Source organism: Hypanus sabinus, chromosome 4 (genome assembly GCF_030144855.1).
Source record: "Hypanus sabinus isolate sHypSab1 chromosome 4, sHypSab1.hap1, whole genome shotgun sequence".
Lineage (NCBI taxonomy): Eukaryota > Metazoa > Chordata > Chondrichthyes > Myliobatiformes > Dasyatidae > Hypanus > Hypanus sabinus.
In genome coordinates this window covers 165291816-165317161 of record NC_082709.1, presented here as the reverse complement: position 1 = coordinate 165317161, position 25346 = coordinate 165291816, and the positions used below count along the sequence as shown (strand labels likewise).

At 40.2% G+C, this 25346-nt stretch overlaps 1 protein-coding gene across 1 annotated transcript in view; it reads left to right on the top strand.

Moving 5' to 3' along the window:
* Window positions 1–25346, top strand: part of LOC132393450 (sorting nexin-9-like) — a 64285-nt gene that overhangs the window by 11573 nt on the left and 27366 nt on the right. Inside the window, exons 2-8 of the mRNA XM_059968695.1 lie at window positions 890–964; window positions 7579–7662; window positions 9263–9302; window positions 12347–12434; window positions 13557–13638; window positions 15415–15540; window positions 17281–17398. Coding sequence (XP_059824678.1) covers window positions 890–964; window positions 7579–7662; window positions 9263–9302; window positions 12347–12434; window positions 13557–13638; window positions 15415–15540; window positions 17281–17398 — 613 coding nt within the window. The remainder of the gene's footprint in view (window positions 1–889; window positions 965–7578; window positions 7663–9262; window positions 9303–12346; window positions 12435–13556; window positions 13639–15414; window positions 15541–17280; window positions 17399–25346) is intronic.

The following is a 25346-nucleotide window of genomic DNA, read 5'->3' as shown; positions in this document are numbered from 1 at the left end:
CCTCCTTCTCTCCAAAGAATAAAGCCCTAGCTCTGTTAATCTCTGATCATAATGCATACTCTCTAAACTAGGCAGCATCCTGGTAAATCTCCTCTGTACCATTTCCAAAGCTTCCATTTCTGACATTAGAGATCTTGCAGATGTTGAGCAACACAATTAGATTACTGACTGCCTCTCATCTGAACTGAAGTCCAGCCTCAATAACCCTTCATTTGCAGTGTTCAGGTGTAATGCGGAAACCTGCATTCTTTAATTTCTCCTGTATTCTTCATACATAATCTCAAAGGTATTTCCTGCAATCTTCCATTTTACCCCAATAATATGGTGAAAAAATTAAGATCAAGTATTCCAGTTAGTCATCATAACGCTTCCCCAACCCAGCCAAAAGGGACAAAAAATTTGTTTCTAAATACTCTGGCAACCTAAAATTACTATTCAGGAGATTGACTCATGGGTGTCATGAGTCATGTAAACATTCAGAAACTTGACTCTTCTGACTTCATCCAATTTATGTCAAGAAAAAACAAATCTTATGTTTCTGGACAGAGTTTTCCCAAAGGGAGCTTCCATTAAAACAAAAGGCCTTGTTAGTGTGACTAGTAATTGTCTAAGAGCTGCCGGGCATACTTTGAATCTCTTGAATAAAGCTATTTCAAGTTTTAATATCAGAGTTTGACACCACTTCCAAACCAAACACTGATCAAAATGATACTGAACTTCCACTTCTACGTCTTTAATACTGGGAACAGAATCCAGTTTTAAAAATATACATTATCCATTTTCTATATTATCGAAATACAGTTTGCATTCTGAAGGTGATGTTTGTTGGAAGCAATGTTTAAAGACAACACAAAACTTATCCTCTCAGCTGATGCAATTGTTTCCTCAGGATAATGACAATGGGTGGTATGAAAACATCAGTTTTAATGGAGAGCATGGACTGTCCCCTGGAAATAATGTGGAGGTAAGATGCCAAGCAGGTTAACCTCAATTTATCATCAACTAACTTCATTATAAATTTAAAACTTAACTCAGTAAAAGCCCCAATACATTTAATTGCTTTTAATTTACCTTATTACCTAAATGTTCTGATCTGACCAAATGAAACACATTTCAGTAGTTTGTCCATGGTTTGTTCCACTTCTGCAGAATACCAGCAAATAGTGAAAATGAAATCACTTGCACGCACCAAGTCACAGAGCAGTTATTTGTTTCATTATTAGGTAAGTTCATTAAAACAGCTGTGGAGATTTTAGAAAAGTGTTTTCAGCAGATGCAAGCTAAAGATGAGTTAAATTGAATTAAAGGAGGTTTACAAATTTAATTAATTACATTTCAATCTTGGCATTTTCCATCAGGAGTTTGTATGTCCTCCCTGTGGAATATGTGGGTTTCCTCTGGATGCTCTGGCTTCCTCCCAGAACCCAAAGATGTACCGATGAGTAGGTTGATCGGTCATTGTAAATTGTCCTGTGATTAGGCTATGGTGAAATCGAGGGTTACTGGCAGCAAGGCCGGAAGGGCCCGATGGTCTTAGTTCACACTGCATCTCTAAGTAAATAAAATAAATGATTAAGTTGATTCCCCTTTATTGTTTTACAATCATTACTAAAAATAATCTGTGGATTGACATGACATTCATCACAGAAATATGAAAGTGGGAACTGAGACTCTGCTTCTCACTTCCATAAAGCTATGTGTAAGCTCAGTTTTTCTAATGCATTCCCTTTCAACAATCACCTTTTAATCATTTCAAATCCTGTTGGCTTTGCACATTCTTCTTGTTTCTAATAAACGTTTGATTTCAATTGGCTACTTTGTTCTTGATGTCCCTTTCCTGCCTCTAAACCCATTTAATTTCTTCATTTTGTATCACCAACTCTAGCTCTTTTTTCTCTCGCAGTCACCCCCTTATATATTTCTTTATCTGGTATGCTCTCCCACGTTTGATATGCCAAGCGTGCTACTTGTCCCATCAAACTGCGTGGAGGCCTTGAATTCCGTTTCTGTGTTTGAGCTAATGGCCAGCTTGTCAATGAGACCCAAGGGTAACAGTAGTGAGGCTTGGAACAGGTGAAGTTCCAATCTACAGATAATTTGGGCAAGGAAGGAAGAGAAAGCCTTTGTAAAGGTTTGCACAAAATGTGAATGTTTAATTCACAATCAGTAAAAAAAAGTAATGAATTACAAAGGTGTGGTTCTCATTTAATGTTATTTTCCAAATCTGGTTGGTTAAAATGATAAGAAAGGGACATTGATAAGGTGTTTTGACCCAAAATGTCAAATGTTTATTCCTCTCCACAGATGCTGCCGAAACCGCTGAGTTTATTCAGCACTTTGTGTGTGTTACTCAAAGTTTCTAGCATCTGCAGAATCTCTTGTATTTACAAAAAGGAGAAAATTCCCTGAGACCAGCTTGGTGGAAGTTCTGGGATCTAAATGTTCATAGAAACACAACATCTTTTCCACAATAGCACATTCCCTCGAAAATGAAATGCAGACTTTGGAAATCTGAAACAAAGGTAGACAATGGACAGGGTGACTTGGATAGGTTAGGTGAGTGGGCAAATTCATGGCATAAATGTGAGGTTATCCACTTTGGTTGCAAGAACAGGAAAACAGATTATTATCTGAACGGTGGCCGATTAGGAAAAGGGGAGGTGCAACGAGACCTGGGTGTCATTGTACACCAGTCATTGAAGGTGGGCATGCAGGTACAGCAGGCGGTGAAAAAGGCAAACGGTATGTTGGCATTCATAGCAAAAGGATTTGAGTACAGGAGCAGGGAGGTTCTACTGCAGTTGTACAAGGCCTTGGTGAGACCGCACCTAGAGTATTCTATGCAGTTTTGGTCCCCTAATCTGAGGAAAGACATTCTTGCCATAGAGGGAGTACAAAGAAGGTTCACCAGATTGATTCCTGGGATGGCAGGTCTTTCATATGAAGAAAGACTGGATCGACTAGGCTTATACTCATTAGAATTTAGAAGATTGAGGGGGGATCTTATTGAAATGTATAAAATTCTAAAGGGATTGGGCAGGCTAGATGCAGGAAGATTGTTTCCAATGTTGGTGAAGTCCAGAACGAGGAGTCACAGTTTAAGGATAAAGGGGAAGCCTTTTAGGAGTAACATGAGGAGAAACTTCTTCACACAGAGAGTGGTGAATCTGTGGAATTCTCTGCCACAGGAAACAGTTGAGGCCGGTTCATTGGCTATATTTAAGAGGAAGTTAGATTTGGCCCTTGTGGCTAAGGGGATCAGGGGGTATGGAGAGAAAGCAGGTACAGGGTTCTGAGTTGGATGATCTGCCATGATCATACTGAATGGCAGTGCAGGCTCAAAGGACTGAATGGCCTACTCCTGCACCTATTTTTTGTGTTTTTATGTTTCTAATGCTGGAGGTATCCAACAGGTCAGGCAGCATACGTGGAGAATGAAACAAGGATAATATTTTAGATCAATGACCTTTCAGCAGAGCTAGGAAAAATTAGAAATGAAGCTTGGTTAAAAGTTGCAGATATAGCAGGAGGAGCAAGAGGATCATCTGGCCAGCGATAGGGTGGAGATTATACCGTAAACCTCTCTTATGTTCTCTCTGCTTTTACTCCTTTTTGTACAACCTCTACCTTGTTGCATAATTAACATCCGAGTCAAGATGAAAGCCATGAAAACAAAAATGCTGGAAGCTCACAGTTAGAACTGCTTGGTGGTGCGGTGGACTTCAGAAAGGTGACAGCACCCTGCATTCCCATCTCCGTCAAGGGAACGGATGTGGAAATCATCCAAGACTACAAATACCTGGGAACTCACCTGGACTGGACTGAAAAAGCAGAAGTTCTGTACAAGAAGGGACAGAGATGACTGTACTTCCTGAGGAGGCTCCAGTCATTCAACGTCTGCAGTACTATGCTGCAGATATCCTACGACTCTGTGGTGGCCAGCAGTCTGTTCTACGCTGTGGTCTGCTGAGGCAGCAGGGTCAGAGCAGCTGACGCAAGGAGATCGATGAGCTCATCAGGACGGCTGGTTCTGATCTGGGGGTGAAACGGGATTCTCTGGTGGTTGTGTCTGAGAGGAGAATGCTGCAGAAGCTATGGAACATTATGGACAATCCCTTTCACCCCTCCATGACAGACTGGACAAACTGAGGAGCACCTTTAGTAACAGACCGATTCCACTGATGTGCACCACGGAACACCACAGGATATTCTTTTCCCCTGTGGATATAAGACTCTACAATTCCTCCTCCTTAAGTATATGGTTTCATTTCACATTTGTATTTTGCACTACAACTTTTTAGTGCACATTTTGTATTCTTTTCGTATCTCAATGCTTACATTTTTGTATTTTAAAAAATATATTTTTCTGACTGAGCAAACTTGCAACAATAATTTCCTTTGGGATAAATAATATTTAATCTTATCATACCCTAAATCAAGATCTTGGGTTGTTGGCCTCAAACATCAACTCTGCACCTCCCACAGTTGCTCTCTGACCTACAGTGTATTTCCAGAGTTTTTCTTTTTATCAGGGTACATTCCTTCAGTTTCCCATCCAATGAAGTCCTGTGGTGGAGCTCCATTCTATATGGGTTCTCAGTATTTACACTGGATGTTCTGCTGTCAAAGCCAAGACCAATAAATTCAATGGGGATTGCAGTATTCTGAAGAAGTAATTCAAAGGGAAACTACAATTCCTTTACAGAAATAATTATGGTTTGTTTTATGTCCTTTAAAACTTAATTCAGTTTTCACAGTTAATATTTTCAAATAAAATTTATCGTTAATTTGTTAATAGCTTTTAAAAATATTTCTGAATGTTAATGAAATTTGATCCTAATAATATTGGACTGCTCATCAATGTAGACACCATTCAAATCAAATCAAGTTTAATTATCATTCAACTATACTTGGATACAGCCAAATGAGACAGTGTTCCATAGGATAAGAATTAGGCCATTTGGCCCATTGAGTCTGCTCTGCCTTTCATCATGGCTGATGATTTTTCTTTCAGCCCCAATCTCCTGACTTTACCCATATCCCTTCATGCTCTGTCCAATCAAGTTATCTATCAACCTTTGCCTTAAATATACATAGAAAGATTTGACCTCCACAGCTGCCTGTGGCAAAGAATTCCACAGATTCACCACTCTCTGGCTGAAGAAATTCCTCCTCATCTCTGTTCTAAAAGGACACCCCTCTATTCTGAGGCTGTGTCATCTAGTCTAAGACTCTTCCACCATAGGAAACATCCTCTCCACATCCACTTGATAGGTCACCCATCATTCTTCTGAATTCCAGTGAATACAGGCCCAGAGCCATCAAATGCTCTTCATATGACAAGCCATTCAATCCTGGAATCATTTTTGTGAACCTCCTTTGAACCTTTCCAGTGTCAGCACATCCTTTCTAAAATAAGGGGCCCAAAACTGCTCACAATGTTCCAAATGAGGAACATTCCATTCTCAACATTATATCCTTGCTTTTATATTTTGGACCTCTTGAAATGAATGCTAACATTGCATTTGCCTTCCTCGCCACAGACTCAACCTGTAAATTAAGCTTTAGGGAATCCTGCACGAGGTCCCCCAAGTCCCTTTGCACCTCAGTTTTTTTCAAAATTTTCTCTCCATTTAGAAAATAGTCAACGCTTTCATTTCTTCTACCAAAGTGCATGACCATACACTTCGACACTGTATTCCATCTGCCATTTCTTTGTCCATTCTCCTAATCTGTGTAAGTCCCTCTGTAGCCTGTCTAGTTCCACAAGACTACCTGCCCCTCCACCTATTTTCATATTGTCTGCAAGCTTTTCAACAATGCTAACAATTCCATCATCCAAGTCACTGAGATATAACATAAAAAAATTGGTCACAACACAGACCCTGTGGAATCCCATTAGTCACCAGCAGCCTGCCAGAAAAAGCTCCCTTTATTCCCACTCTATGCCTCCTGCTAAGCAGCCATTGCTTTATCCATGCTAGAATCTTTCCAGTAATCCCATGGGCTTGTAGCTTGTTAAGTAGTCTTGTCAAAGGCCTTCTGAAAATCCAAGCACACAACATCAACAGATTCTCCTTTGTCTATCCTGGTTGTTATTTCTTCAAAGAATTCCAAGAGATCTGTCAGGCAAGATTTTCCTGTGAGGAAAGCATGCTGACTTATGGCCTATTTTATCATGTGCCTCCAAGTTCCTCTGGGACCAGTGTGAAAATACATACACGTGCATTCAAAATAGTGAGAAAGGAAAAGAAAACATAGTCACATTAGAAAATACATTTTTACCCCAAGACCCTGAGTAACAAGTCCCAGACAATGATGGCTCCTGGCAATCGAACCTGTTATTCCACCGATCAAACACTGGAGGGCAGCACTGACGGGAGAGGCCACCCACAAACGAGCATGGATGCCGTGCTACACCACCTCCGGTGTCTCCTCATCTAGACTGCATCAGTAGGCAAGCCTATGGCTTGAGACCTAGTGCTCACTATAACTAGGCTTTGCTGCTGCCTCACTACCTGTCTCATCACCAATTAAGGGAAAAAGGCCTGCAGCAATTAATGTCTAATAAGGTCCTGTGATTGCAAGAAAAACATCCAAGATAGTCACTCATGGTTTCTTTGCACACCGCATTTGAGTAGCAGGTAGCAGCATGGTTTGCCTCCAGTTCAGCTGCTCTGAACCCAATCTGACTCCCGTGGTCCACCAAGTGCACTCCCCTTCTCCGAACCACCAGCCGGCTCCTACGACACCTCAGTCAGCTACTACGCCAAACAACAAGCAGCTCACTGATGCAGTAGACCATCTGGACCCATACTGGAGTTCATTATAGTCTTATGATAGTAAAGAAAATGTAACAAAGAAAAGAGCATGCTTGTTTGGCCCCTGTGAGGCTCCTGCATCTGCATGCACCACCATCGCACTGGAAGAATGTATACCTGTACAAGAAAAGTAGCGACTATTTGAGTTCAAAGTAAGTTTATTATCAAAGTACAGATATGTCTCCAAATGAGATTCATTTTCTTGCAGGCATTCACAGTAGAACAAAGAAATGCAAGAGAATCATGAATTTGTCCCATCCTGGTTGCAATAACATTTTATGACTTATCACAAACTGATTTTAGTTTTACATATTTTTTTTTAGGAAACAATGATAATTGAAACTTATAAATTTGTAAGTAAAACTGCAACTACTTATTCAACATAGAACATAAAATAGTACAACACAGTACAGGCCCTTCAGCCCACAATGTTGTGCTGACCCTTAAACCCTGCCTCCCATATAATCCCCCACCTTAAATTCCTCCATGTAGGAGTCCTTTCTAGTAGTCTCTTAAACTTCACTAGTGTATCTGCCTCCACCACTGACTCAGGCAGTGCATTCCACGCACCTACCACTCCCTGAGTGAAAAACCTTCCTCTAATATCCCTCTTGAACTTCCCACCCCTTACCTTAAAGCCATGTCCTCTTGTATTGAGCAGTGGTCCCCTGGGGGAGAGGTATTGGCTGTCCATTCTATCTATTCCTCTTAATATCTTGTACAATATCTAAATTCCATTATTTTAAAATCTTTCTAGTTGCTGATGGGCGCTGTGTCACATCCTGAGACTGACGAAACCTGTGACATTGACTCGAATTATGAAGAACTAGATACAGTTGAGGTATGTTAAGATGGACAATGACAATTAAGGGGATTCTGTATCATTATTTTTACACTTGTTGGACTAATGCACAGTGGGAGCTCAAGATTGTTTTGGGGTGCAACTATGTCTTTTACTGTATTCAGTAAGCTAATATATAAACAATACACTACGTTGGATTTGTGTCATCATACTGCAACTAACTGTCATGTTATTTGATCAGCTGCAGAATACTTCATGTGCAGCAGGCTCACTTGTGAATTTCACCAACACTGCTACAGTCCTAGCTCCCAACGGTTCACCTCACGGTGCATGTGGCATAAAGTTGTAAACAGTTGTTAATATTTATTAATTCTAAGCCAAAGAAATGCATCATTGTAGCCTCAGGTTCACTTTGAATGAGATGAATTGTGTAAAGGGAAAAATTTGTTTTGAAAGTCAATCTACACAGGCAGTAATAAATGCTGTAGTGGTGTTGCATACAGAATGTCATAGAATGGACTGAAATGTTATTATAAGGACCTGAATATTTTATTTCAGGACTATTCTGTTTCTGTCCCAACACGACCTCCACCACCCCCTCCTACATTGTTTACTCAATGTTTCTTTGACAACTTGGTTCAGTCATGGTCATTGGGTTGCACAGAAATCATTGCTCTTAAACAGTACCCTTGATGCACAAAGTACAAACAGTAGTGGATAAGCCCTCCCCACCATTGACTACATCTACATAAAGAGATGTCACAGGAAAAGCAGCATCCATCATCAGGGGTTCCCATTACCCAGGTCATGCTATCTTCTCACTGTTGCCATCAGGAAGGTGGTACAGGAGCCTCAGGGTCACACCATCAGGTTCAGGAACAGTTAGTACACCTAAACCATCAGGCTCTTGAACCAAAGGGGATAACTTCACTCAACTTCACTAGTCCCATCATTGAAATGTTCCCACATCCTATAGACTCACTTTCAAGGACTCTTCATCTCATGTTCCCTTTTGTTTATTTACTTATTATTATTATTATTATTTGTTTCTTTGTGTGTTTGCACAGTTTGTTGACTTCTGCACACTGGTTGAATACCCAAGTTGGTGTGGTCTTTCATTGATTCTATTATGATTATTATTCTGTTATGGATTTATTGAGTATGCCTGCAAGGAAATGAATCTCAGGGGTTGAATATGGTGACATAATGTACTTTGATAAAAAATTTACCTTGAACTTTGATGCACAATATAGATACATTTTTTTCAAATATTTCAGGAAGTGACTAACTTCCTCTTCCAACAAAAATCTATTTAAATCTTAATTTCTTTTATCGACAGTACAGTATCTCTAAAAGCGAAAAACAAAAAAAAACTAAATTTTGTGCCATGACTGCAGGATAATCTCCTGACTCTGCATTGAAAAATAAAGCAAATAAAATAAATCTAGTCCTTTGCAAGTGATAGTTTTTAAAAATTTATTCTTAGAATTCGTATAAATGTAACTATGATGTTTCATAACAGTGTAGATCACCAAAGATTTCTTTGACCTATACTGTCAGTGCTTAACTATAAAATATATTTTTCCTACTTGATATAATAGCCTGTGAACAAGGTTTCTCATCATTCTTCTTTTAATAGCTCGGATCAAAGAAATCTAGCAGCTATTCAGACACTTCAGGTATGTATTTGGATTCTTATATTCATGAGTTTCTTTTAATGTCAGTTGATTACTTTTTCATCTTTTTGATGCGAGTTGCTTCATTGTGTAGTTACAAAGACTGGTGTTTGATGTTTCTGAACATAGCCACACAGTCTTTGAGACTATCACAAGTAATTTTGTATAACTTGCACCAACTTACCTTGCTATAGCACCCAAAGTGTTCAGAAATGCACAATCATTGGGTTGTAAATAGCCAGTTAACTGTGCAGGGAAAGCTTGGTCAAGGAAAAGTCAATTTACAAAACACCTGCAGATACTGAGGGGAGAATTGGTAGGACTTGTTGATGATGGTGAAGCTGGAGATAGAATTGTTGGGGAAGCAGGAAATAAAGTGGGTCAGGATGATGACAGTGAAGGGTATATTCAGGAATATAAGGATGGAGTGGTGTAAGGATGAAGCCTACGTGGGGACTAAAGTGGAATTTGGCAAGGCTTGAGGTAGCAGGATTATCATCATTGTGCAATTTTGACTTCTGTTCAATAGATGTTTTTGACTCAATGGAAAGTAGAAACAAGAAGGTGAGTAGAAAGCTGGAGAATTTCATTTGTTCAACACACAGGAATTGAGAAGTAAAAACAGAACTGAATAACATTTCAGAGCTGAAAGTAAGTAGTTACAGGCCAAAGGTGGGGAAAAGCAGGCAGTAGATCAGTGTTCAACAGGAATTTTATTTAACAAACCACCAGGCTTTGATTTTGCTGATGTTTACCTTTGGGAAATTTGTTTCTTCTCACTCTTTATATTATATAAGGAGTAACTGGAGTGACAAATATCCTATACTTGATAAAAGAATGACAGAATAGAATAATGTCATTGTAATTCATATCACAATTTGCTGCCTCTCGTGCTAAATTGGAGCATTCAATTTCATAATAAATATTCCCTAGATCCTTCCAAAAAATACTTGATGCATTTCCTCATCAATTTATTTCCGTGTCCTCTTCTATTCTGAATAATTGTAGGACTGAAGAGTTTTGAACTGATTCTGTGTACAGTAATCTAGTCAATCCCATACCCCTCTTTCTCTCTGTAGGAAATGTTTACCTACACATATTTATACTATTCTTTTTTGTAAATCAGCATCCACCACATTTTCGGTGGAACATTGTTTATACACAATGAATAAACACTTTTTCTTGGATCATCCTCGATGATTTGTCATTTTGTCCTCTTGTCCTTGAATTTCTGTTCATGGGGAGAGTTCCTTTCTATTTACCCATGATATTATACATCTTTATTTCTCAGTCTTCTCTGATCTGAAAGGAACAGCCACAGTTTCACTAAAGTTACTTCATAAATGTTTCCTCTTCTCTGGGACTACTTTAGTAAATCTTATTTTGTACCTGCGCTGGAGCTTTGCATCTGTCTTACAATGGTTTGATCAATATTATACAATACTTCAGTGGCCTCACCAGTGTTCTGTGAAGTTTCTCTCTTTTGTACCTTTTCTGCTCATGAAACTCAGGTTCCATTTTCCTTTGTTAGCTGCTCGGTCCAGTTGTCTTTTCACCTTCAGAGATCTATATCCAGATCTTTCTATTCCTACATCATCTACATAATTCTACAAATTAGCCACCCCTTTCTTCTTGCAAAATCTATCATGTTGACAGCTGAAGAGGTTATTCTTTTTAAGAGTACGTGGGATGTTCTATGATGCACGTGACCTTTGTTTGTTGCTCATCTGAGTGGTTTGATGCTAAAGCTTGATTGAAAATGCTGCCAAGAAGTAGCTTAAGATATTTTCCTTCAGGTATATAACTGCAAATTGCATGACACAAACATTGAGTCACATTTGGTTGCTACTGTCTATTTTTTCAGCCAGCCACCAGAAGTGGGGGAGGAACAGCAAATGACTAGTCTATATTTCATATTCACCTTCAGGATGTTCCAGAAAAATAGTACAATTGTGCAATGTAGATATTTGGTGGCCCATTATGAGGCCAAATTGGACTCATTAATTCAAACACATTTAATAATTTTCTTTCCTGTGGAACAGTTCCAGGGATAATAAGTACATAAGGCACAAAAGCCTCTTGGCACCTTACAACCTCTCTGCTATTCAATAAGTTCACTATTCCCTTTTATCTCAATGTCATTTACATGCACTAAACCCTCGATTCTGAAAATATCTAAAGATCTGTAATTCTGTTTTGAGTATAATCAGCAATGCTTTTGGACAGATAATTTCAAGGATTTTCTACCCTCTGGGTGAGGAAATGTCTTCTCATCTTGATCCTTAATGTCTAATCCCTTGTTTTATAACAATGGTCTCTGCTTCTAGACCTCCAGCCTGGGTAATATCATCTTTGCATCTCCCCCGACCAATCCCTATTATAATTTTCTATATTGCTGTGAGTTTATCCTTCATTCTTCCAAACCTCAGTGAGCAGCAGGCCCAGTTTCTGTTTTCTCCATCACATATCAGGAATCAAACTGGTTGCTCTTCTTCGTATTCCCATAAGTTTATCCTTCCTTCATTTGGGAGACCAGACAGGTACATTATATTCCTAATGCAATCTTACAGGGGTCCATTACAAGTAAACCAATATGTTTTCACTCTTACACTTAAATACTCTTGCCTTACAGACCAAGGTTTGGTTGCCTACTCAATTGATAGCTGTAATTGGATGTTAATGTTCAATTATTAGTCTATACAACGCACCAAAAATCAATACTTTTCAACCTTGCATTTTAAAAAGTGCTCCAATTTTCCATTTTCTCAAATAAAATGGATGACCCTATGTTTTTTCATGTTCTAGTACATGTGCCTTGCCCTTGCCTACTCACTTAGTCTTTCCCCATTCCCGTGAAGCCCTTCTGCATCCTCTTCAGAGCCCACACTGTCATTCAGCTTTGAATCACCAGCATACTTGGAATAAATGCAGACTTCAGTATGGCATTACATGAATCATACAAGGCTTCAGATGAGAAGATTTGGAACAGAATTATTTGAAGTTTGAATGTAACAATGTGTCTGAAGGCATTTGCCATTTTTACACAGAATCGATTGACCAAGACTATGAATTAATTACCACTGAACCAGAGGATAAGGGAGGCAGTAACACACAGTCGTCTAAAAGATCTAATAGGTAAATTTTTACTTTGCATTGTAAAGGTTTGCTCTTGAGGTGATGAGACAAAGAAATCAACATTTCTGATTTTCAGTAGGACCTTGTATCATTTGATCTACCCAGCTGGGGTAGGAGTCATTGTGGTCAAAGAGAGAAGAATTTGCCTTTTGAGTTGAAATAGGATCCTGTTTGAAATTTCTAGGTCTTGCTTCACTTATAAGTTTATGACAAACTTCTATACTATCTATAACGCTCAAACCTTTGTATCATTTGCAATCTTACTAACCAACCTTTCCATTTCCACATACAAGTCATTTATAAAAATCACAAGAGCAGGGGTCCCAATCAAATTCCACAAATATCTTCTTGTGTGACTTTGTGACAAACATTGTCAGGTAATACTTCAATAAAGTGGCTTTGTATTGCTTTCAGAATCATAGCATGGTTATGGGAGGGAAAGAGGCTATTCAGCCTATTAAGTACATGCCTGTTCTTTCCAAATGCAATTCGGTTAGTCCCATTCCATGCTCTTTTCCTGATATCCCTTTTCTTTTTTTTTAACATTTTCCAGTCCTTATCCAACTTCCTTTCTATCACCATGATGACATTGTCAATGCGAGTATTAAGCATTACTGAGAAGCAGTACCAACTCCTTTCTATGTTTCCTTCCGGCTCAAAAAACACCCACTCATTACGCATCTGTTTAGCCAGCTTTCTATCCATTAAAGCCTTTTAATTTATGAGATTAATAAAGGCTAAGATAACAGGCTGTTGCTGTTCTACAGTAACATATCCAATTATCTAATATGATTAAAATGCCTTTTGTGCATAAATCTGTATTGTTATAAATTTTCATCATTGTTCCCAAGTCCTTCTTTATCAAAGATGAAACCAAATTTTCTAAGACATCCTCAGGTATAAGGTATCTAGCAGAGGAAACACTGCTGGTTTAGTTGTCTTCTTAATTACACTCCACATGCAGAGTATGTGGTGTTCAAAGAAAATTATCAGTTAGACATAACTAATGCGTCATTGTCCTCGTATTGTGCACAAAGGAAAAGTAATTCCTTGATATAAACAGACTAAAGGGTCTGGGTGCAGTTTGGGTCTTACCTTAATATGCTTATGGCTTTCTTGTAGGTTGTATCAGGTTACAAAAACAGAAGCTGAGCCCTTCATTTCTGGAAAAACTGTAAAGACAACCACAAAAATTCAACTAGTAGTAAGTAGAACGTCATCATCATAGTTGTTAATTTGTTATTTTAATACACAATCCTTCAATGTCCATTGTTAAGTTTGTGCACATGATAATATCTGAGAGAAAGATGATCAAACTGCTTGTGGGCAAGAATCAAGATGAATTCAAAAAAGAAGGGCGTTTTTTTTTCTCCTCAGTGTAACCTTTGTGAGTTACAAAGGAGAGAATATTGTGGATTGTGGCAACAACTACTGTCCAATAAGAGTTCACAACAGAAAGGGGGACAGAGATCTATTTTTATGTATCTTGAATTCAGAAACATCTGAGATCTCAGTTACTCAGTTTGTGCAAGTGTTTGCTAAATGAAAATGCACACTCATAGGTTCCACATTTAAGTAAGTAGCCCAGCCAAAGATGTTGCATTCTACTGCTGGTAGCACTGTTGACTTTCAGCCATTTGGGACTGAGGCTGAAAGCTCTCGCTCCTATCAAGTTGAGTATCACTGGATTAAAGGTAGCTGTTGTCTAAAGTGAAATACAGACCAAAATAACCTAGAAGCTGTTTTTAAACACCAGGCCAATTTTATGTTGATTAGTGTCAGCAGGAATGCAGGGATGAGCAAGGAATTCAACATGATTTCATGCCATAAACTACCACTGTTCTCTGAATTAAAGCACTCATAATCCACATCATAAGATGATAAGAGACATAGATCAAGTGGATAGCCAGAGACTTATTCCCTGAAGCAGAAATGACTAACCCGAGGATGCATCATTTTAAGGTGATTGGAGTAAGGTATTCGGGGATGGCAGTGGTAAGTTTTTTTCTCACAAAGAAAGTGGCGGCTGCATGTAATGTGCTGCCATGGGGGGGGGGGGCGGGGGTTGATAGTGGCGGATACATTAGGGACAATTTTAGATGGGGCACATGGATAATACAAAAAAGGAGGGCTATATAGGAGGGAAGGATTAGATTGATCTTGTAGTTGAGTGCCGTTGAGTCGTTGTCAACTCACGGCAAAACAAAGCGTAGTTTAGTTATCCATAGGGTTCTCGTGGCAAGACACAGAAGTAGATTGCCAAGCCTTTCTTTCTCACAGTTACCGCTGCAGGTTGGGTCCTGGCCAGGTTCAAACTCAGGGCCATCTGCCTTGAAATTTAGTGCTGATGCCATTACACCACCCCCTGGGCCGAGTAGATTAATCTTCGATTGGGTTAAAATGCTAGCATGATATCATGAGCTGAAGAGCCTGCATTGTGCTGTAATGTTCTGTAACTATTTTGAAGAGCAAGAGAATGCTTTTAAATGGATCTTTTAAAATTGCTGAACTCTACCTATTTGATCAATTATCGATTGACTGGATTAAAGTAACTCAATAGCAGAACATTATACTTCAGTATTTCTTCAAATAGTACACACTGTTAAATTACCTTCAATTATGTTCATGCTTCTACATATTGTGTACTTTCAATAACATAGAAAATAATATATAATTATATTTGTTTACAGCCTGTCTGAATAATCATTAATTTATGTGAAACAAATTAAATTAACATGATAACAACACACACACAAAATACTGGTGGAACACAGCAGGACAGGCAGCATCTATAAGGAGAAGCACTGTCGACGTTTCGGGCTGAGACCCTTCGTCGGCCCGAAACGTCGACAGCGCTTCTCCCTATAGATGCTGCCTGGCCTGCTGTGTTCCACCAGCATTTTGTGTGTGTTGTTTGAATTTCCAGCATCTGCAGATTTCCTCGTGTTTGTAAATTAACATGATTTTTCTTTTGTCTTAGTTCAATGAACATGGAGCATCATGGGTTTATCCAATAGTGCCACTGGAATGCTCTGTAACTAATCCTCAACTGGAAACCAAATATTCAGGCATGAAGAAATTTATTTCTTACCAAATTACACCTAATGTAAGTATCCTATCTTTGTGAGGCGGGTAGGGTTTATAATGAACTGAAAACTGGAACAGGGAACCTTTGTTGGAAAAGATAGTGGATAAACAGTTAGCATGATTATTTTAATGATTAACTCCTTTTCCAAAGAGGAATAGATTGGGAACAGTTTCTCTATTATAAATGTCCTTCCATTATTACTCACTGTGTTTCCAACAATGGGATTGTAAGTTTATGCTAAAACAATATTCCCCCTAAAACTGTAATCACTTAGTAGAAAATGCTTTTAAAAGTTAAGTGCTTAGGAAGGATGGAAAGATAATATAAACCAAATGGCAAGGTTCTAAAAGGATTACAGGAACAGGCAATTATAGATGTAGAGGGGAAAAGATCTTTGACCATGGCGGGATATATTGTGAGAGGGATTAGTAAAACAGAGTCATAGAAAAGTACAGCACAGAAAAGGCCCTTTGGCCCATCTAGTCCATACCAAACCATTTAAACTGCCTAGTCCCATTGACCTGCACCAGAACCATAGCCCTCCATACCCCTACCATCCATGTACCCATCAAAACTTCACTTAAACATTGAAATCGAGCTCACTTTTATGCTGCACTCTCACAGCCCTCTAAGTGAAGAAGTTTCCCTTTAAACATTTCACCTTTCACTCTTAACCCCCAGTTAAGGTTAGTTCACTGGAACTCCACTTACAGGGCTGTCATGGCAAGGGAATAAAGGTGGCCTGTTAACAGAATGACTTTTACAAAGGCTTAGGAACAAATAATCTCATCAGATCAGTCTTTCCATTCATTCCAGGGATGTCAAGTAGAAAGGGAAAAAGATATAAATACCCCCAAGGATGCTATACAGTGACATGATATTAAAATGTGGACACATATAGAGATTCTGCAATATTGAGTCAAGTGGGAACATGTGTCGAGTCTTGGTCTGGATTCTGGACAATAATATATAAGAAAGATTTGATCAGGCCAGGAGAAAGGCACCAACACAATAATCTTCAGTGATCAATTAGAGTTGGGGTTGGGTTTTAATACAGCCAGGTTGATCATTCATGTCCTGATCATTTAGTCCCAGCCCAGTAACAAATCCACAATGCTGTTGTATCTGTTACCTCAGCAAAGCTGTATGATGTTGGTATGTTGTAAACAGGGAAGATATGAATGTAAAATAACAACATCATCATATAATCATTACCTGGATTATCTCTTAAGTTTTGGTCCAACATAATAAAAAGCTCTTGGTACAACAAAATAGAAAACTAAAAAAATACATAAATGTCACCACATGTAACCCTGAGATTCATTTACTTGCGGGCATGCTCAGTAGATCCAACAGCCATAATAGAATCAATGAACGACCTCTCCCAACAAGGTGGATAACAAGCGTGCATGACAACACCAGTTACCTTTGGTTTCTTGCCATGTAAATATAAAACTATTAATGTTTGGTTCAGTGTTTTTCCAGATTTATAGACATATAAAAATTAGATGGAACTAGTGGTCCATAGCATAAATGGTCATATGTTTAAACGGTTAGTCCTAATACTAAAATTTTGCCTTAATGTAGATGATGAAATCACAATTCAGAAAGAGATCTTACTGTATTTTTTGAACAGTGCATTAAATTGTTCAGAACTATTTTTCCAATCAAAATTCCTGGATTTCACATTACCTTATTTCCTGACAAGAACTTTTGCTTACATTATCAGTTTTAAAGTTAACTTGCCATTATTTTTAGGACACAACTGTATCAGTTTACCATCGATACAAGCATTTTGATTGGCTGTACGGTCGACTATTAGAGAAGTTTGGTTCAGCAATCCCAATCCCTCTACTTCCAGAAAAAGACGTTCCATGTAAGCATTGGTTAAAAATAAATTTGCATTGTTTTATAGTTGACTACCATTAATGTTATCTCTGCAATCACAGCAACTTGAAAATAATCAGATTTACTTGTAATGCTTACATACCTGGGTCAAAAAATTGAGAATATAACCTGCTTTTGTTGACTTTATTTGATTGGACTCCAGTTGAGCTGAGTTGTATTCACACACAATCATGTTAAAGTGACATGACTACAGTATATATTTGCAACAGAATTATATACTATTCATTGTAGGGGAATATTGTTTGTGAAATAGCATCTGGCCATGAGCAACATTGAAGTTTACCAATATTGTAGTTTCAAAAGAAAAAGAATGTGCTCAATGTTGATTTGACCAGTGGACCACTTAACATGGTTGAAATTAAACTCAAGGGAATGATCTTGCCCAACTGCATGAACAGGCAGGTTAAACAAAAGGCAGTCAGTGGATGTTGTTTACTTTGTTTTTCACAAGGCTTTTGTGAAAGGCTGCTAAACAAAATAGGTTCCCATGTTATTACAGGCAAGGTACTAGTATGGATAGAAGATTAGCACAATTGCAGAAGGCAAAGACTTTTCTGGTTGGCTGCTTGTGTTCCCTGGGGTCAGTATTGGGTCTGCTACATTTCACACTGCGTGACTAATACGAGGGGTCATAATTTTAAGATGCTTGGAGGAAAGTATAGGGGAGATGTCAGAGGAAGGTTTTAAATGCAGAGTGGTAGGTGGTTAGAATGCACTTCTAGGGGTGGTAGTAAAGGCAGGTACATCAGGAACACTAATGAACCTCTTAGATAGGTATATAGATGAAAGAGAAATCCAGGGCTATGTGGGTATTTGTTAGCAGTTTTGGACCCCTCATCTAAGATAGGATGTGCTGGTGATGGAGAAAATTTAAAGGAGGTTTGCGAGAATGATCCAAGGAATGAAAGGGTTAATATTCGAGGCGTGTTTGATGGCTATGGAGTTTAGAAGGACGAGGGGAGATCTCATTGAAACCAACCAAATACGGAAAGGCTTGAATATAGTGGATGTGCAGAGGATGTTTCCAACTGTGGGAGAGTCATGAAGCAGAGGGCACAGCCTCAGAATAGAAGGATATTCCATCAGAACAGAGATGAGGAGATACTTCTTTAGCCAGGTGATGGTGAATTTATTTCCACAGATGGGAGTTGTGGCTAAGTCTGTGGGTATATATAAAATGGAGTTTGTTAGGTTCTTGATTAGTTAGAGCATCGGTTATGGGGAGAAGGCAGGAGAGTGGGACGAAGGGAATAATAAATCAGCCAAGGGCCAAATGGCCTAATTCTGTTCCTGTATCTTATGGTCTTATGGACTGTTATGGGTGGCCAGTTCACATTGCTAATTTGTATTGATGATGTACATTATAATCTAAAAGGCCTCAACTCTCCAACACTACTAGTAATTAAATGACCAAGAAGCAAGGGAATTGATAACAACAACAGAATAATACCGAAGAACAGTTTCTCCTGATGTTTCTGTCTGTATTTTTCATTTTTAAACATTCCTTTTAACTAAATCTGTACAGATATGGTTAGAATTGCTGTGACAGTGATTATGTATAATTAATCTTGCCCATTGTGCCAGGGAAAATCAATGTAGGCAAAGGTAATTGTCAAAACTAAACCTGTGAGAATAAATAAAGGGATTAATGAGATTGTGAACGGGGAGGAGCTTTCAAAGGGGTATAGACAAACTGAATGAATAAGCAAAATATGGAGGTGGAGGATACAGAAGAAAATTGTATTTATCCACATTGCTGCACAGAATAGATAAATGTAAGTGTACAAAGAAAGGTTGTCAGAATGTTGTTGGAACAGATGCCAAAAGCTGCTCTTGCTAAGTCTCGGCTTCCTTAAGATAGGCATAAGGTTTAAGTGGCAATAAGGCCTCAAGCAGGAGTGACTGGGCAGGATTTATGAATCAGCGAAGTTACAAGTGCACTTTCTAGCTTCTGTTAAAGCTGCAAGTGATCTGCAAAGTTATCTTCCAATAGAATGGCTCTGACGTTCAAGACAGTTTAGAAATATGTTAACATTTACAAGATAGAACATAGAAATTTACAAAACATTACAGGCCCTTCGGCCCACAATGTTGTGCCAACCATGTAACCTACTCTAGAGACTGCCTAGAATTTCCCTAGCGCAGAGCCCTCAATTTTTCTAAGCTCCTGTACCTATCTAAGAGTCTCTTAAAAGACCCTATTGCTTCCATCACCACTGCCGGCAGTCTCTCTGTCACACACCCACCGCTCTCTGTGTGAAGAACTTACCCCTGGCATCCCCTCAGTATCTATTTTCCAAGCCCCCAAAATATAAATATTTAATTAAATGAAATCATTTGTTAAAAGAAGGATTAATAGGAAATGTACTTACATTTGGAAATAAGACACATCGTTTTCTTAATAATTTCCACGCTCAGAGTCTATGTGTTTAGGAAAATCAAAAAATAAGCTGCAGATTGTGGAAATTTGAAATGCAAACAGAAAAGGCTGTAACTACTGCAGAAAAAGAAAGGGTCCTGGAGCTCAAACATTAACTGTTTCTCTTTCCACCAAAGCTGCCTGACCTGTTTGCATCAATTTAGATCATAAGATATAGATGCAGAATTAGGCCATTTGGCCCATCAAGGCTTCTGCACCATTTTATTATGGCTGATACATTTTCCCCTTCTCTGCCCCAATTTCCTGACTTCTCCCCATATCCCGTCATACCCTGACCAATCAAGAACCTGCCAACCTCTGCTTTAAATACACATAAAGACGGCCTCCATAGCCACCAGTGATACAAATTCCATAGATACACCACTCTCTGGGTAAAGAAATTCCTCCTCATCACCATTCTAAAAGGACACCCTTTCATAGATTGCCCAACCTTCATAGAGTGTTTCTACCCTTAACTACTACACTCTCCAGTTGGTGGGTCAGCAGTGGTACCCAAGTCACTGCCCATCTGCTCCCAACTTCCAGCTCAACTCCTCTCGCCTGCTCCATATCCAGCAAAAGGCTCTTTCTGCTTCCTCCCCCATCCTGCGAGCTACATATAGATTGGGTGAACCAAATTGGTAAGGGTGCTGAGGAAGAGGATTTCTTGGAATGTATGCAGGATGGTTTTCTGAACCAACATGTTGAGGAACCAACTAGAGAGCAGGCCATTCTAGACTGGGTATTGAGCAATGAGGAAGGGTTAGTTAGCAATCTTGTCGTGCGAGGCCCCTTGGGTAAGAGTGACCATAATATGGTGGAATTCTTCATTAAGATGGAGAATGACATAGTTAATTCAGAAACAAAGGTTCTGAAGGGAAACTTTGAAGGTATGAGACATGAATTAGCTAAGATAGACTGGCAAAAGATATTTAAAGGGTTGACGGTGGATATGCAATGGCAAGCATTTAAAGATCGCATGGATGAACTACAATTGTTCATTCCAGTTTGGCAAAAGAGTAAACCAGGGAATGTAGTGCACTCGTGGCTGACAAGGGAAATTAGGGATAGTATCAAGTCCAAGGAAGAAACATACAAATTAGCCAGAAAAAGCGGCAGACCTGAGGGCTGGGAGAAGTTCAGAGTCCAGCAGAGGAGGACAAAGGGCTTAATTAGGAAAGGGAAAAAAGGTCTAGTGAGATGGAGGAATTGAGGGAAATACATGTTAGTAGGGAAGTGGTGTTAGGTAAACTGAAGGGATTAAAGGCAGATAAATCCCCAGGGCCAGATGGTCTGCATCCCAGAGTGCTTATGGAAGTAGCCCAAGAAATAGTGGATGCATTAGTGATAATTTTTCAAAACTCTTTAGATTCTGGATTAGTTCCTGAGGATTGGAGGGTGGCTAATGTAACCCCACTTTTTAAAAAAGGAGGGAGAGAGAGACCGGGGAATTATAGACAGGTTAGCCTGACATCGGTCGTGGGGAAAATGCTAGAGTCGGTTATCAAAGATGTGATAACAGCACGTTTGGAAAGCAGTGAAATCATCAGACAAAGTCAGCATGAATTTGTGATAGGAAAACCATGTCTGACGAATCTTATAGAATTTTTTGAGGATGTAACTAGTAGAGTGGATAGGGGAGAACCAGTGGATGTGGTATATTTGGATTTTCAAAAGGCTTTTGACAAGGTCCCACACAGGAGATTAGTGTGCAAACTTAAAGCACACGGTATTGGGGGTATGGTATTGATGTGGATAGAGAATTGGTTGGCAGACAGGAAACAAAGAGTGGGAATAAACAGGTCCTTTTCAGAATGGCAGGCAGTGACTAGTGGGGTACTGCAAGGCTCAGTGCTGGGACCCCAGTTGTTTACAATATATATTAATGATTTAGATGAGGGAATTAAATGCAGCATCTCCAAGTTTGCGGATGACACGAAGCTGGGCGGCAGTGTTAGCTGTGAGGAGGATGCTAAGAGGATGCAGGGTGATTTGGATAGGTTAGGTGAGTGGGCAAGTTCATAGCAGATGCAATTTAATGTGGATAAATGTGAGGTTATCCACTTCGGTAGCAAGAACAGGAAAACAGATTATTATCTGAATTGTGGCCAATTAGGAAAAGGGGAGGTGCAACGAGACCTGGGTGTCATTGTACACCAGTCATTGAAGGTGGGCATGCAGGTACAGCAGGCAGTGAAAAAGGCGAATGGTATGTTGGCATTCATAGCAAGAGGATCTGAGTACAGGAGCAGGGAGGTTCTACTGCAGTTGTACAAGGCAGTTTTGTGTAGTTTTGGTCCCCTAATCTGAGGAAAGACATTCTTGCCATAGAGGGAGTACAAAGAAGGTTCACCAGATTGATTCCTGGAATGGCAGGAATTTCATATGAAGAAAGACTAGATCAACTGGGCTTATACTCACTGGAATTTAGAAGATTGAGGGGGGATCTTATTGAAACGTATAAAATTCTAAAGGGATTTGACAGGCTAGATGCAGGAAGATTGTTTCCGATGTTGGGGAAGTCCAGAATGAGGGGTCACAGTTTAAGGATAAAGGGGAAGCCTTTTAGGACCGAGATGAGGAGAAACTTCTTCACACAGCGAGTGGTGAATCTGTGGAATTCTCTGCCACAGGAAACAGTTGAGGCCAGTTCATTGGCTATATTTAAGAGGAGGTTAGATATGGCCCTTGTGGCTAAAGGGATCAGGGGGTATGGAGAGAAAGCAGGTACAGGGTTCTGAGTTGGATGATCAACCATGCTCATATTGAATGGTGGTGCAGGCTTGGGGCCGAATGGCCAACTCCTGCACCTATTTTCTATGTTTCTATGTTTAAGCTGCTTGGTTCGTGCTCTTTTCATCAAAGCCCAGTGCAGACAGTGACCTCCATGCGGACCCTGCTGGGAACCCTCTACAGCCGATCTCCAAGGGGAATAGCCATGTCAACCATCCTTTGTCCCTGCATCCCTGTACTAAGGACTGGTACTTCAGTGCTTTCCTCTTGCGAGCTTCCTTGCATCCATCCTCCCATGGTACCGTGAGCTCCACTAGGATGATTTTCTTGTCTTTGGTGGACCACAGTACAATGTCTGGTCTGCACTACCTCCAGGAACTGCAACTTCCTCCCCACATTGACCCTGAGCTCCCACGATTTGGCAGTTTTGCAGCGGATTGGATTTAGGCCTCTTTGATGTTACTGGTGTGGCCCTCTCCTTAATGGAAATGACTGCCCTGTTTGCCTCTCTGCCAGCTGGTCTCTTTTTGCACCTCTCCCACTCCAGTGTGTCAGCAAGGGACAGCAGGACCTTGTCGTGGTGCCACCTATACCGTCCTTGTGTTAAAGCTGTTTTGTATCCTGACAGTATGTGTGCCAGTGAACCCCACTGACCACAAAGCTTGTAGATAGGGTCCTCTCTCAGACCCCACATGTGCAGCTGTGGTGGTGTAGGGAGAGTGCCATACGCAGACCGCAGGAGGAAAGAAATGTGGAAGGGCTCCAGTCTCCAAAGCTCTGCCCAAGTGATCTTATGTTTGGGAAGATCCCATTTCATCCAGGTGCCCAGTGAGCCCAACTCCACTGCTTTTGATACCTGCCTTTGGTCCTCAAGGTTCCATACCTCTGCCTAGACCATGTCACACCTATCCCTTGCATTTGCATTTTAATAATATCCCCATTATTAGAAGTGTGCTGAGCCGAGGCCTTGTCCTCCCAGGCATGGGTTGCCGATGATGTCTCTCAATTGCAGGGAGCTCACTGCCTGGTCTATAGCCAAGTTGGCGGCCCACTTTCGGCCCGATTTTGTTCTGACTCCTGCTTGATTTATTAGATTGTCATCGTGGCCCCTCAGTGTTAACACAGCTCTAAACTGGCCACCTTGAACTCCTCCATGACTGATGACAATGGGAGCTGTAGTTGATCTGATCTTATGTAGAGTGCCACTGAAGACAAGTTGTGGGGGTTGGGGGGGGGTGAGGAAATCCCCAGCCACTTCCACAGGTGCATGTTGACTTTCCTCTTGATGCCTTCTACAGGACATCAAGGGGAACTCATATACTGTGAAAAGTTAAAGCAGCCTTGGTAGGAGACCATGTTGCTACAACCATGTCTTAAATTTACTAGGGAGTCTGTGTTTTGTCAATCTTCTTCAGCCATTCTTCAATCTACCTTACAGTATCGGTGATGTTGGCACTGTCCTTCATTGCTGCATTAAACCACTTTCCAAGACATTTTACTGGGTTGGCCTCTATGGAATGACTGCTCCCTGTACTTGAAGACTGAATTTGCTAGTAACCTTGCCCTTTTTGATCATCATACATCTGAATTTCCTGGGCTGGAAGCCATCCGAGCCCAGGTAGCTACATTGTCCAGGGTTTCCAATACCCACCTTGCTTGGTCATGGGTTACAGTGGTTACTGTGAAGTTATCCATGATCCCCCATATTACAGGCTGTCAGATGCCGGGATTCAGCACTGGGCCTCAAGTTATGTCTGCTGCTGCTGATACGAGGAGGTTCATACCCATGACAAACAAAATTGGGGTGATAGCATAGCTGGTTGGAATTCCTTTTTAGAGGTCTTGCCACCTGGTTGTAAAGAAAATAGTCTAGCCTGTTATTTCTCCTACCAAAGTGCATGATTGTACACTTCCTGACACTGTTTTCCAAATGCCACCTCTTTCCCCATTCTCATAATCTGTCTAAGCTCTTCTATAGCCTCTCTACTTCCTCAAAACTGCCTGCTTCCCACCTATCTTCTTACCATCTGCAAACTTTGCATCAGAGCCATCAATTCCGTCATCCAAGACATTGACATATAATGTAAAAAGAAGTGGTCCCAACACAGAAAAAACTCCCTTTATTCCCACTCTTTGCCTCCTACCATCCAGCAACGCCTTTGTCCATGCTAGTATCTTTCTTGTAATACCATGGCTTTTAGAAACATAGAAAGCCTACAGCACAATGCAGGCCCGTCGGCCCACAAAGATGTGCTGAACATGTCCCTACCTTAGAAATTACTAGGCTTAAAATAGCCCTCTACTTTACTAAGTTCCATGTACCTATCTAAAAGCCTCTAAAAAGACCCTATTGTATCCGCCTCCCCCACCGTTGCTGGCAGCCCATTCCACACACTCACCACTCTCTGAGTAAAAAACTTACCTTTGACATGTCCATCTTGACAGCATTATAAAGGACCCCATGCACGTCCATACAATCTCTTCTCCCTCCTGCCGTCTGGGAAAAGGCACCGAAGCATTCGGGCTCTCACGACCAGACTATGGAACAGTTTCTTCCCCAAGCTATCAGATTCCTCAATACCCGAAGCCTGGACTGACACCTTGCCCTACTGTCCTGTTTATTATTTATTGTAATGCCTGCACTGTTTTTGTGCACTTTATGCAGTCCTGAGTAGGTCTGTAGGCTAGTGTGGCTTTCTCAGTGTTTTTTATATTATGTAGTTCGGTCTAGCTTTTTTGTACTGTGTCATGTAACACCATGGCA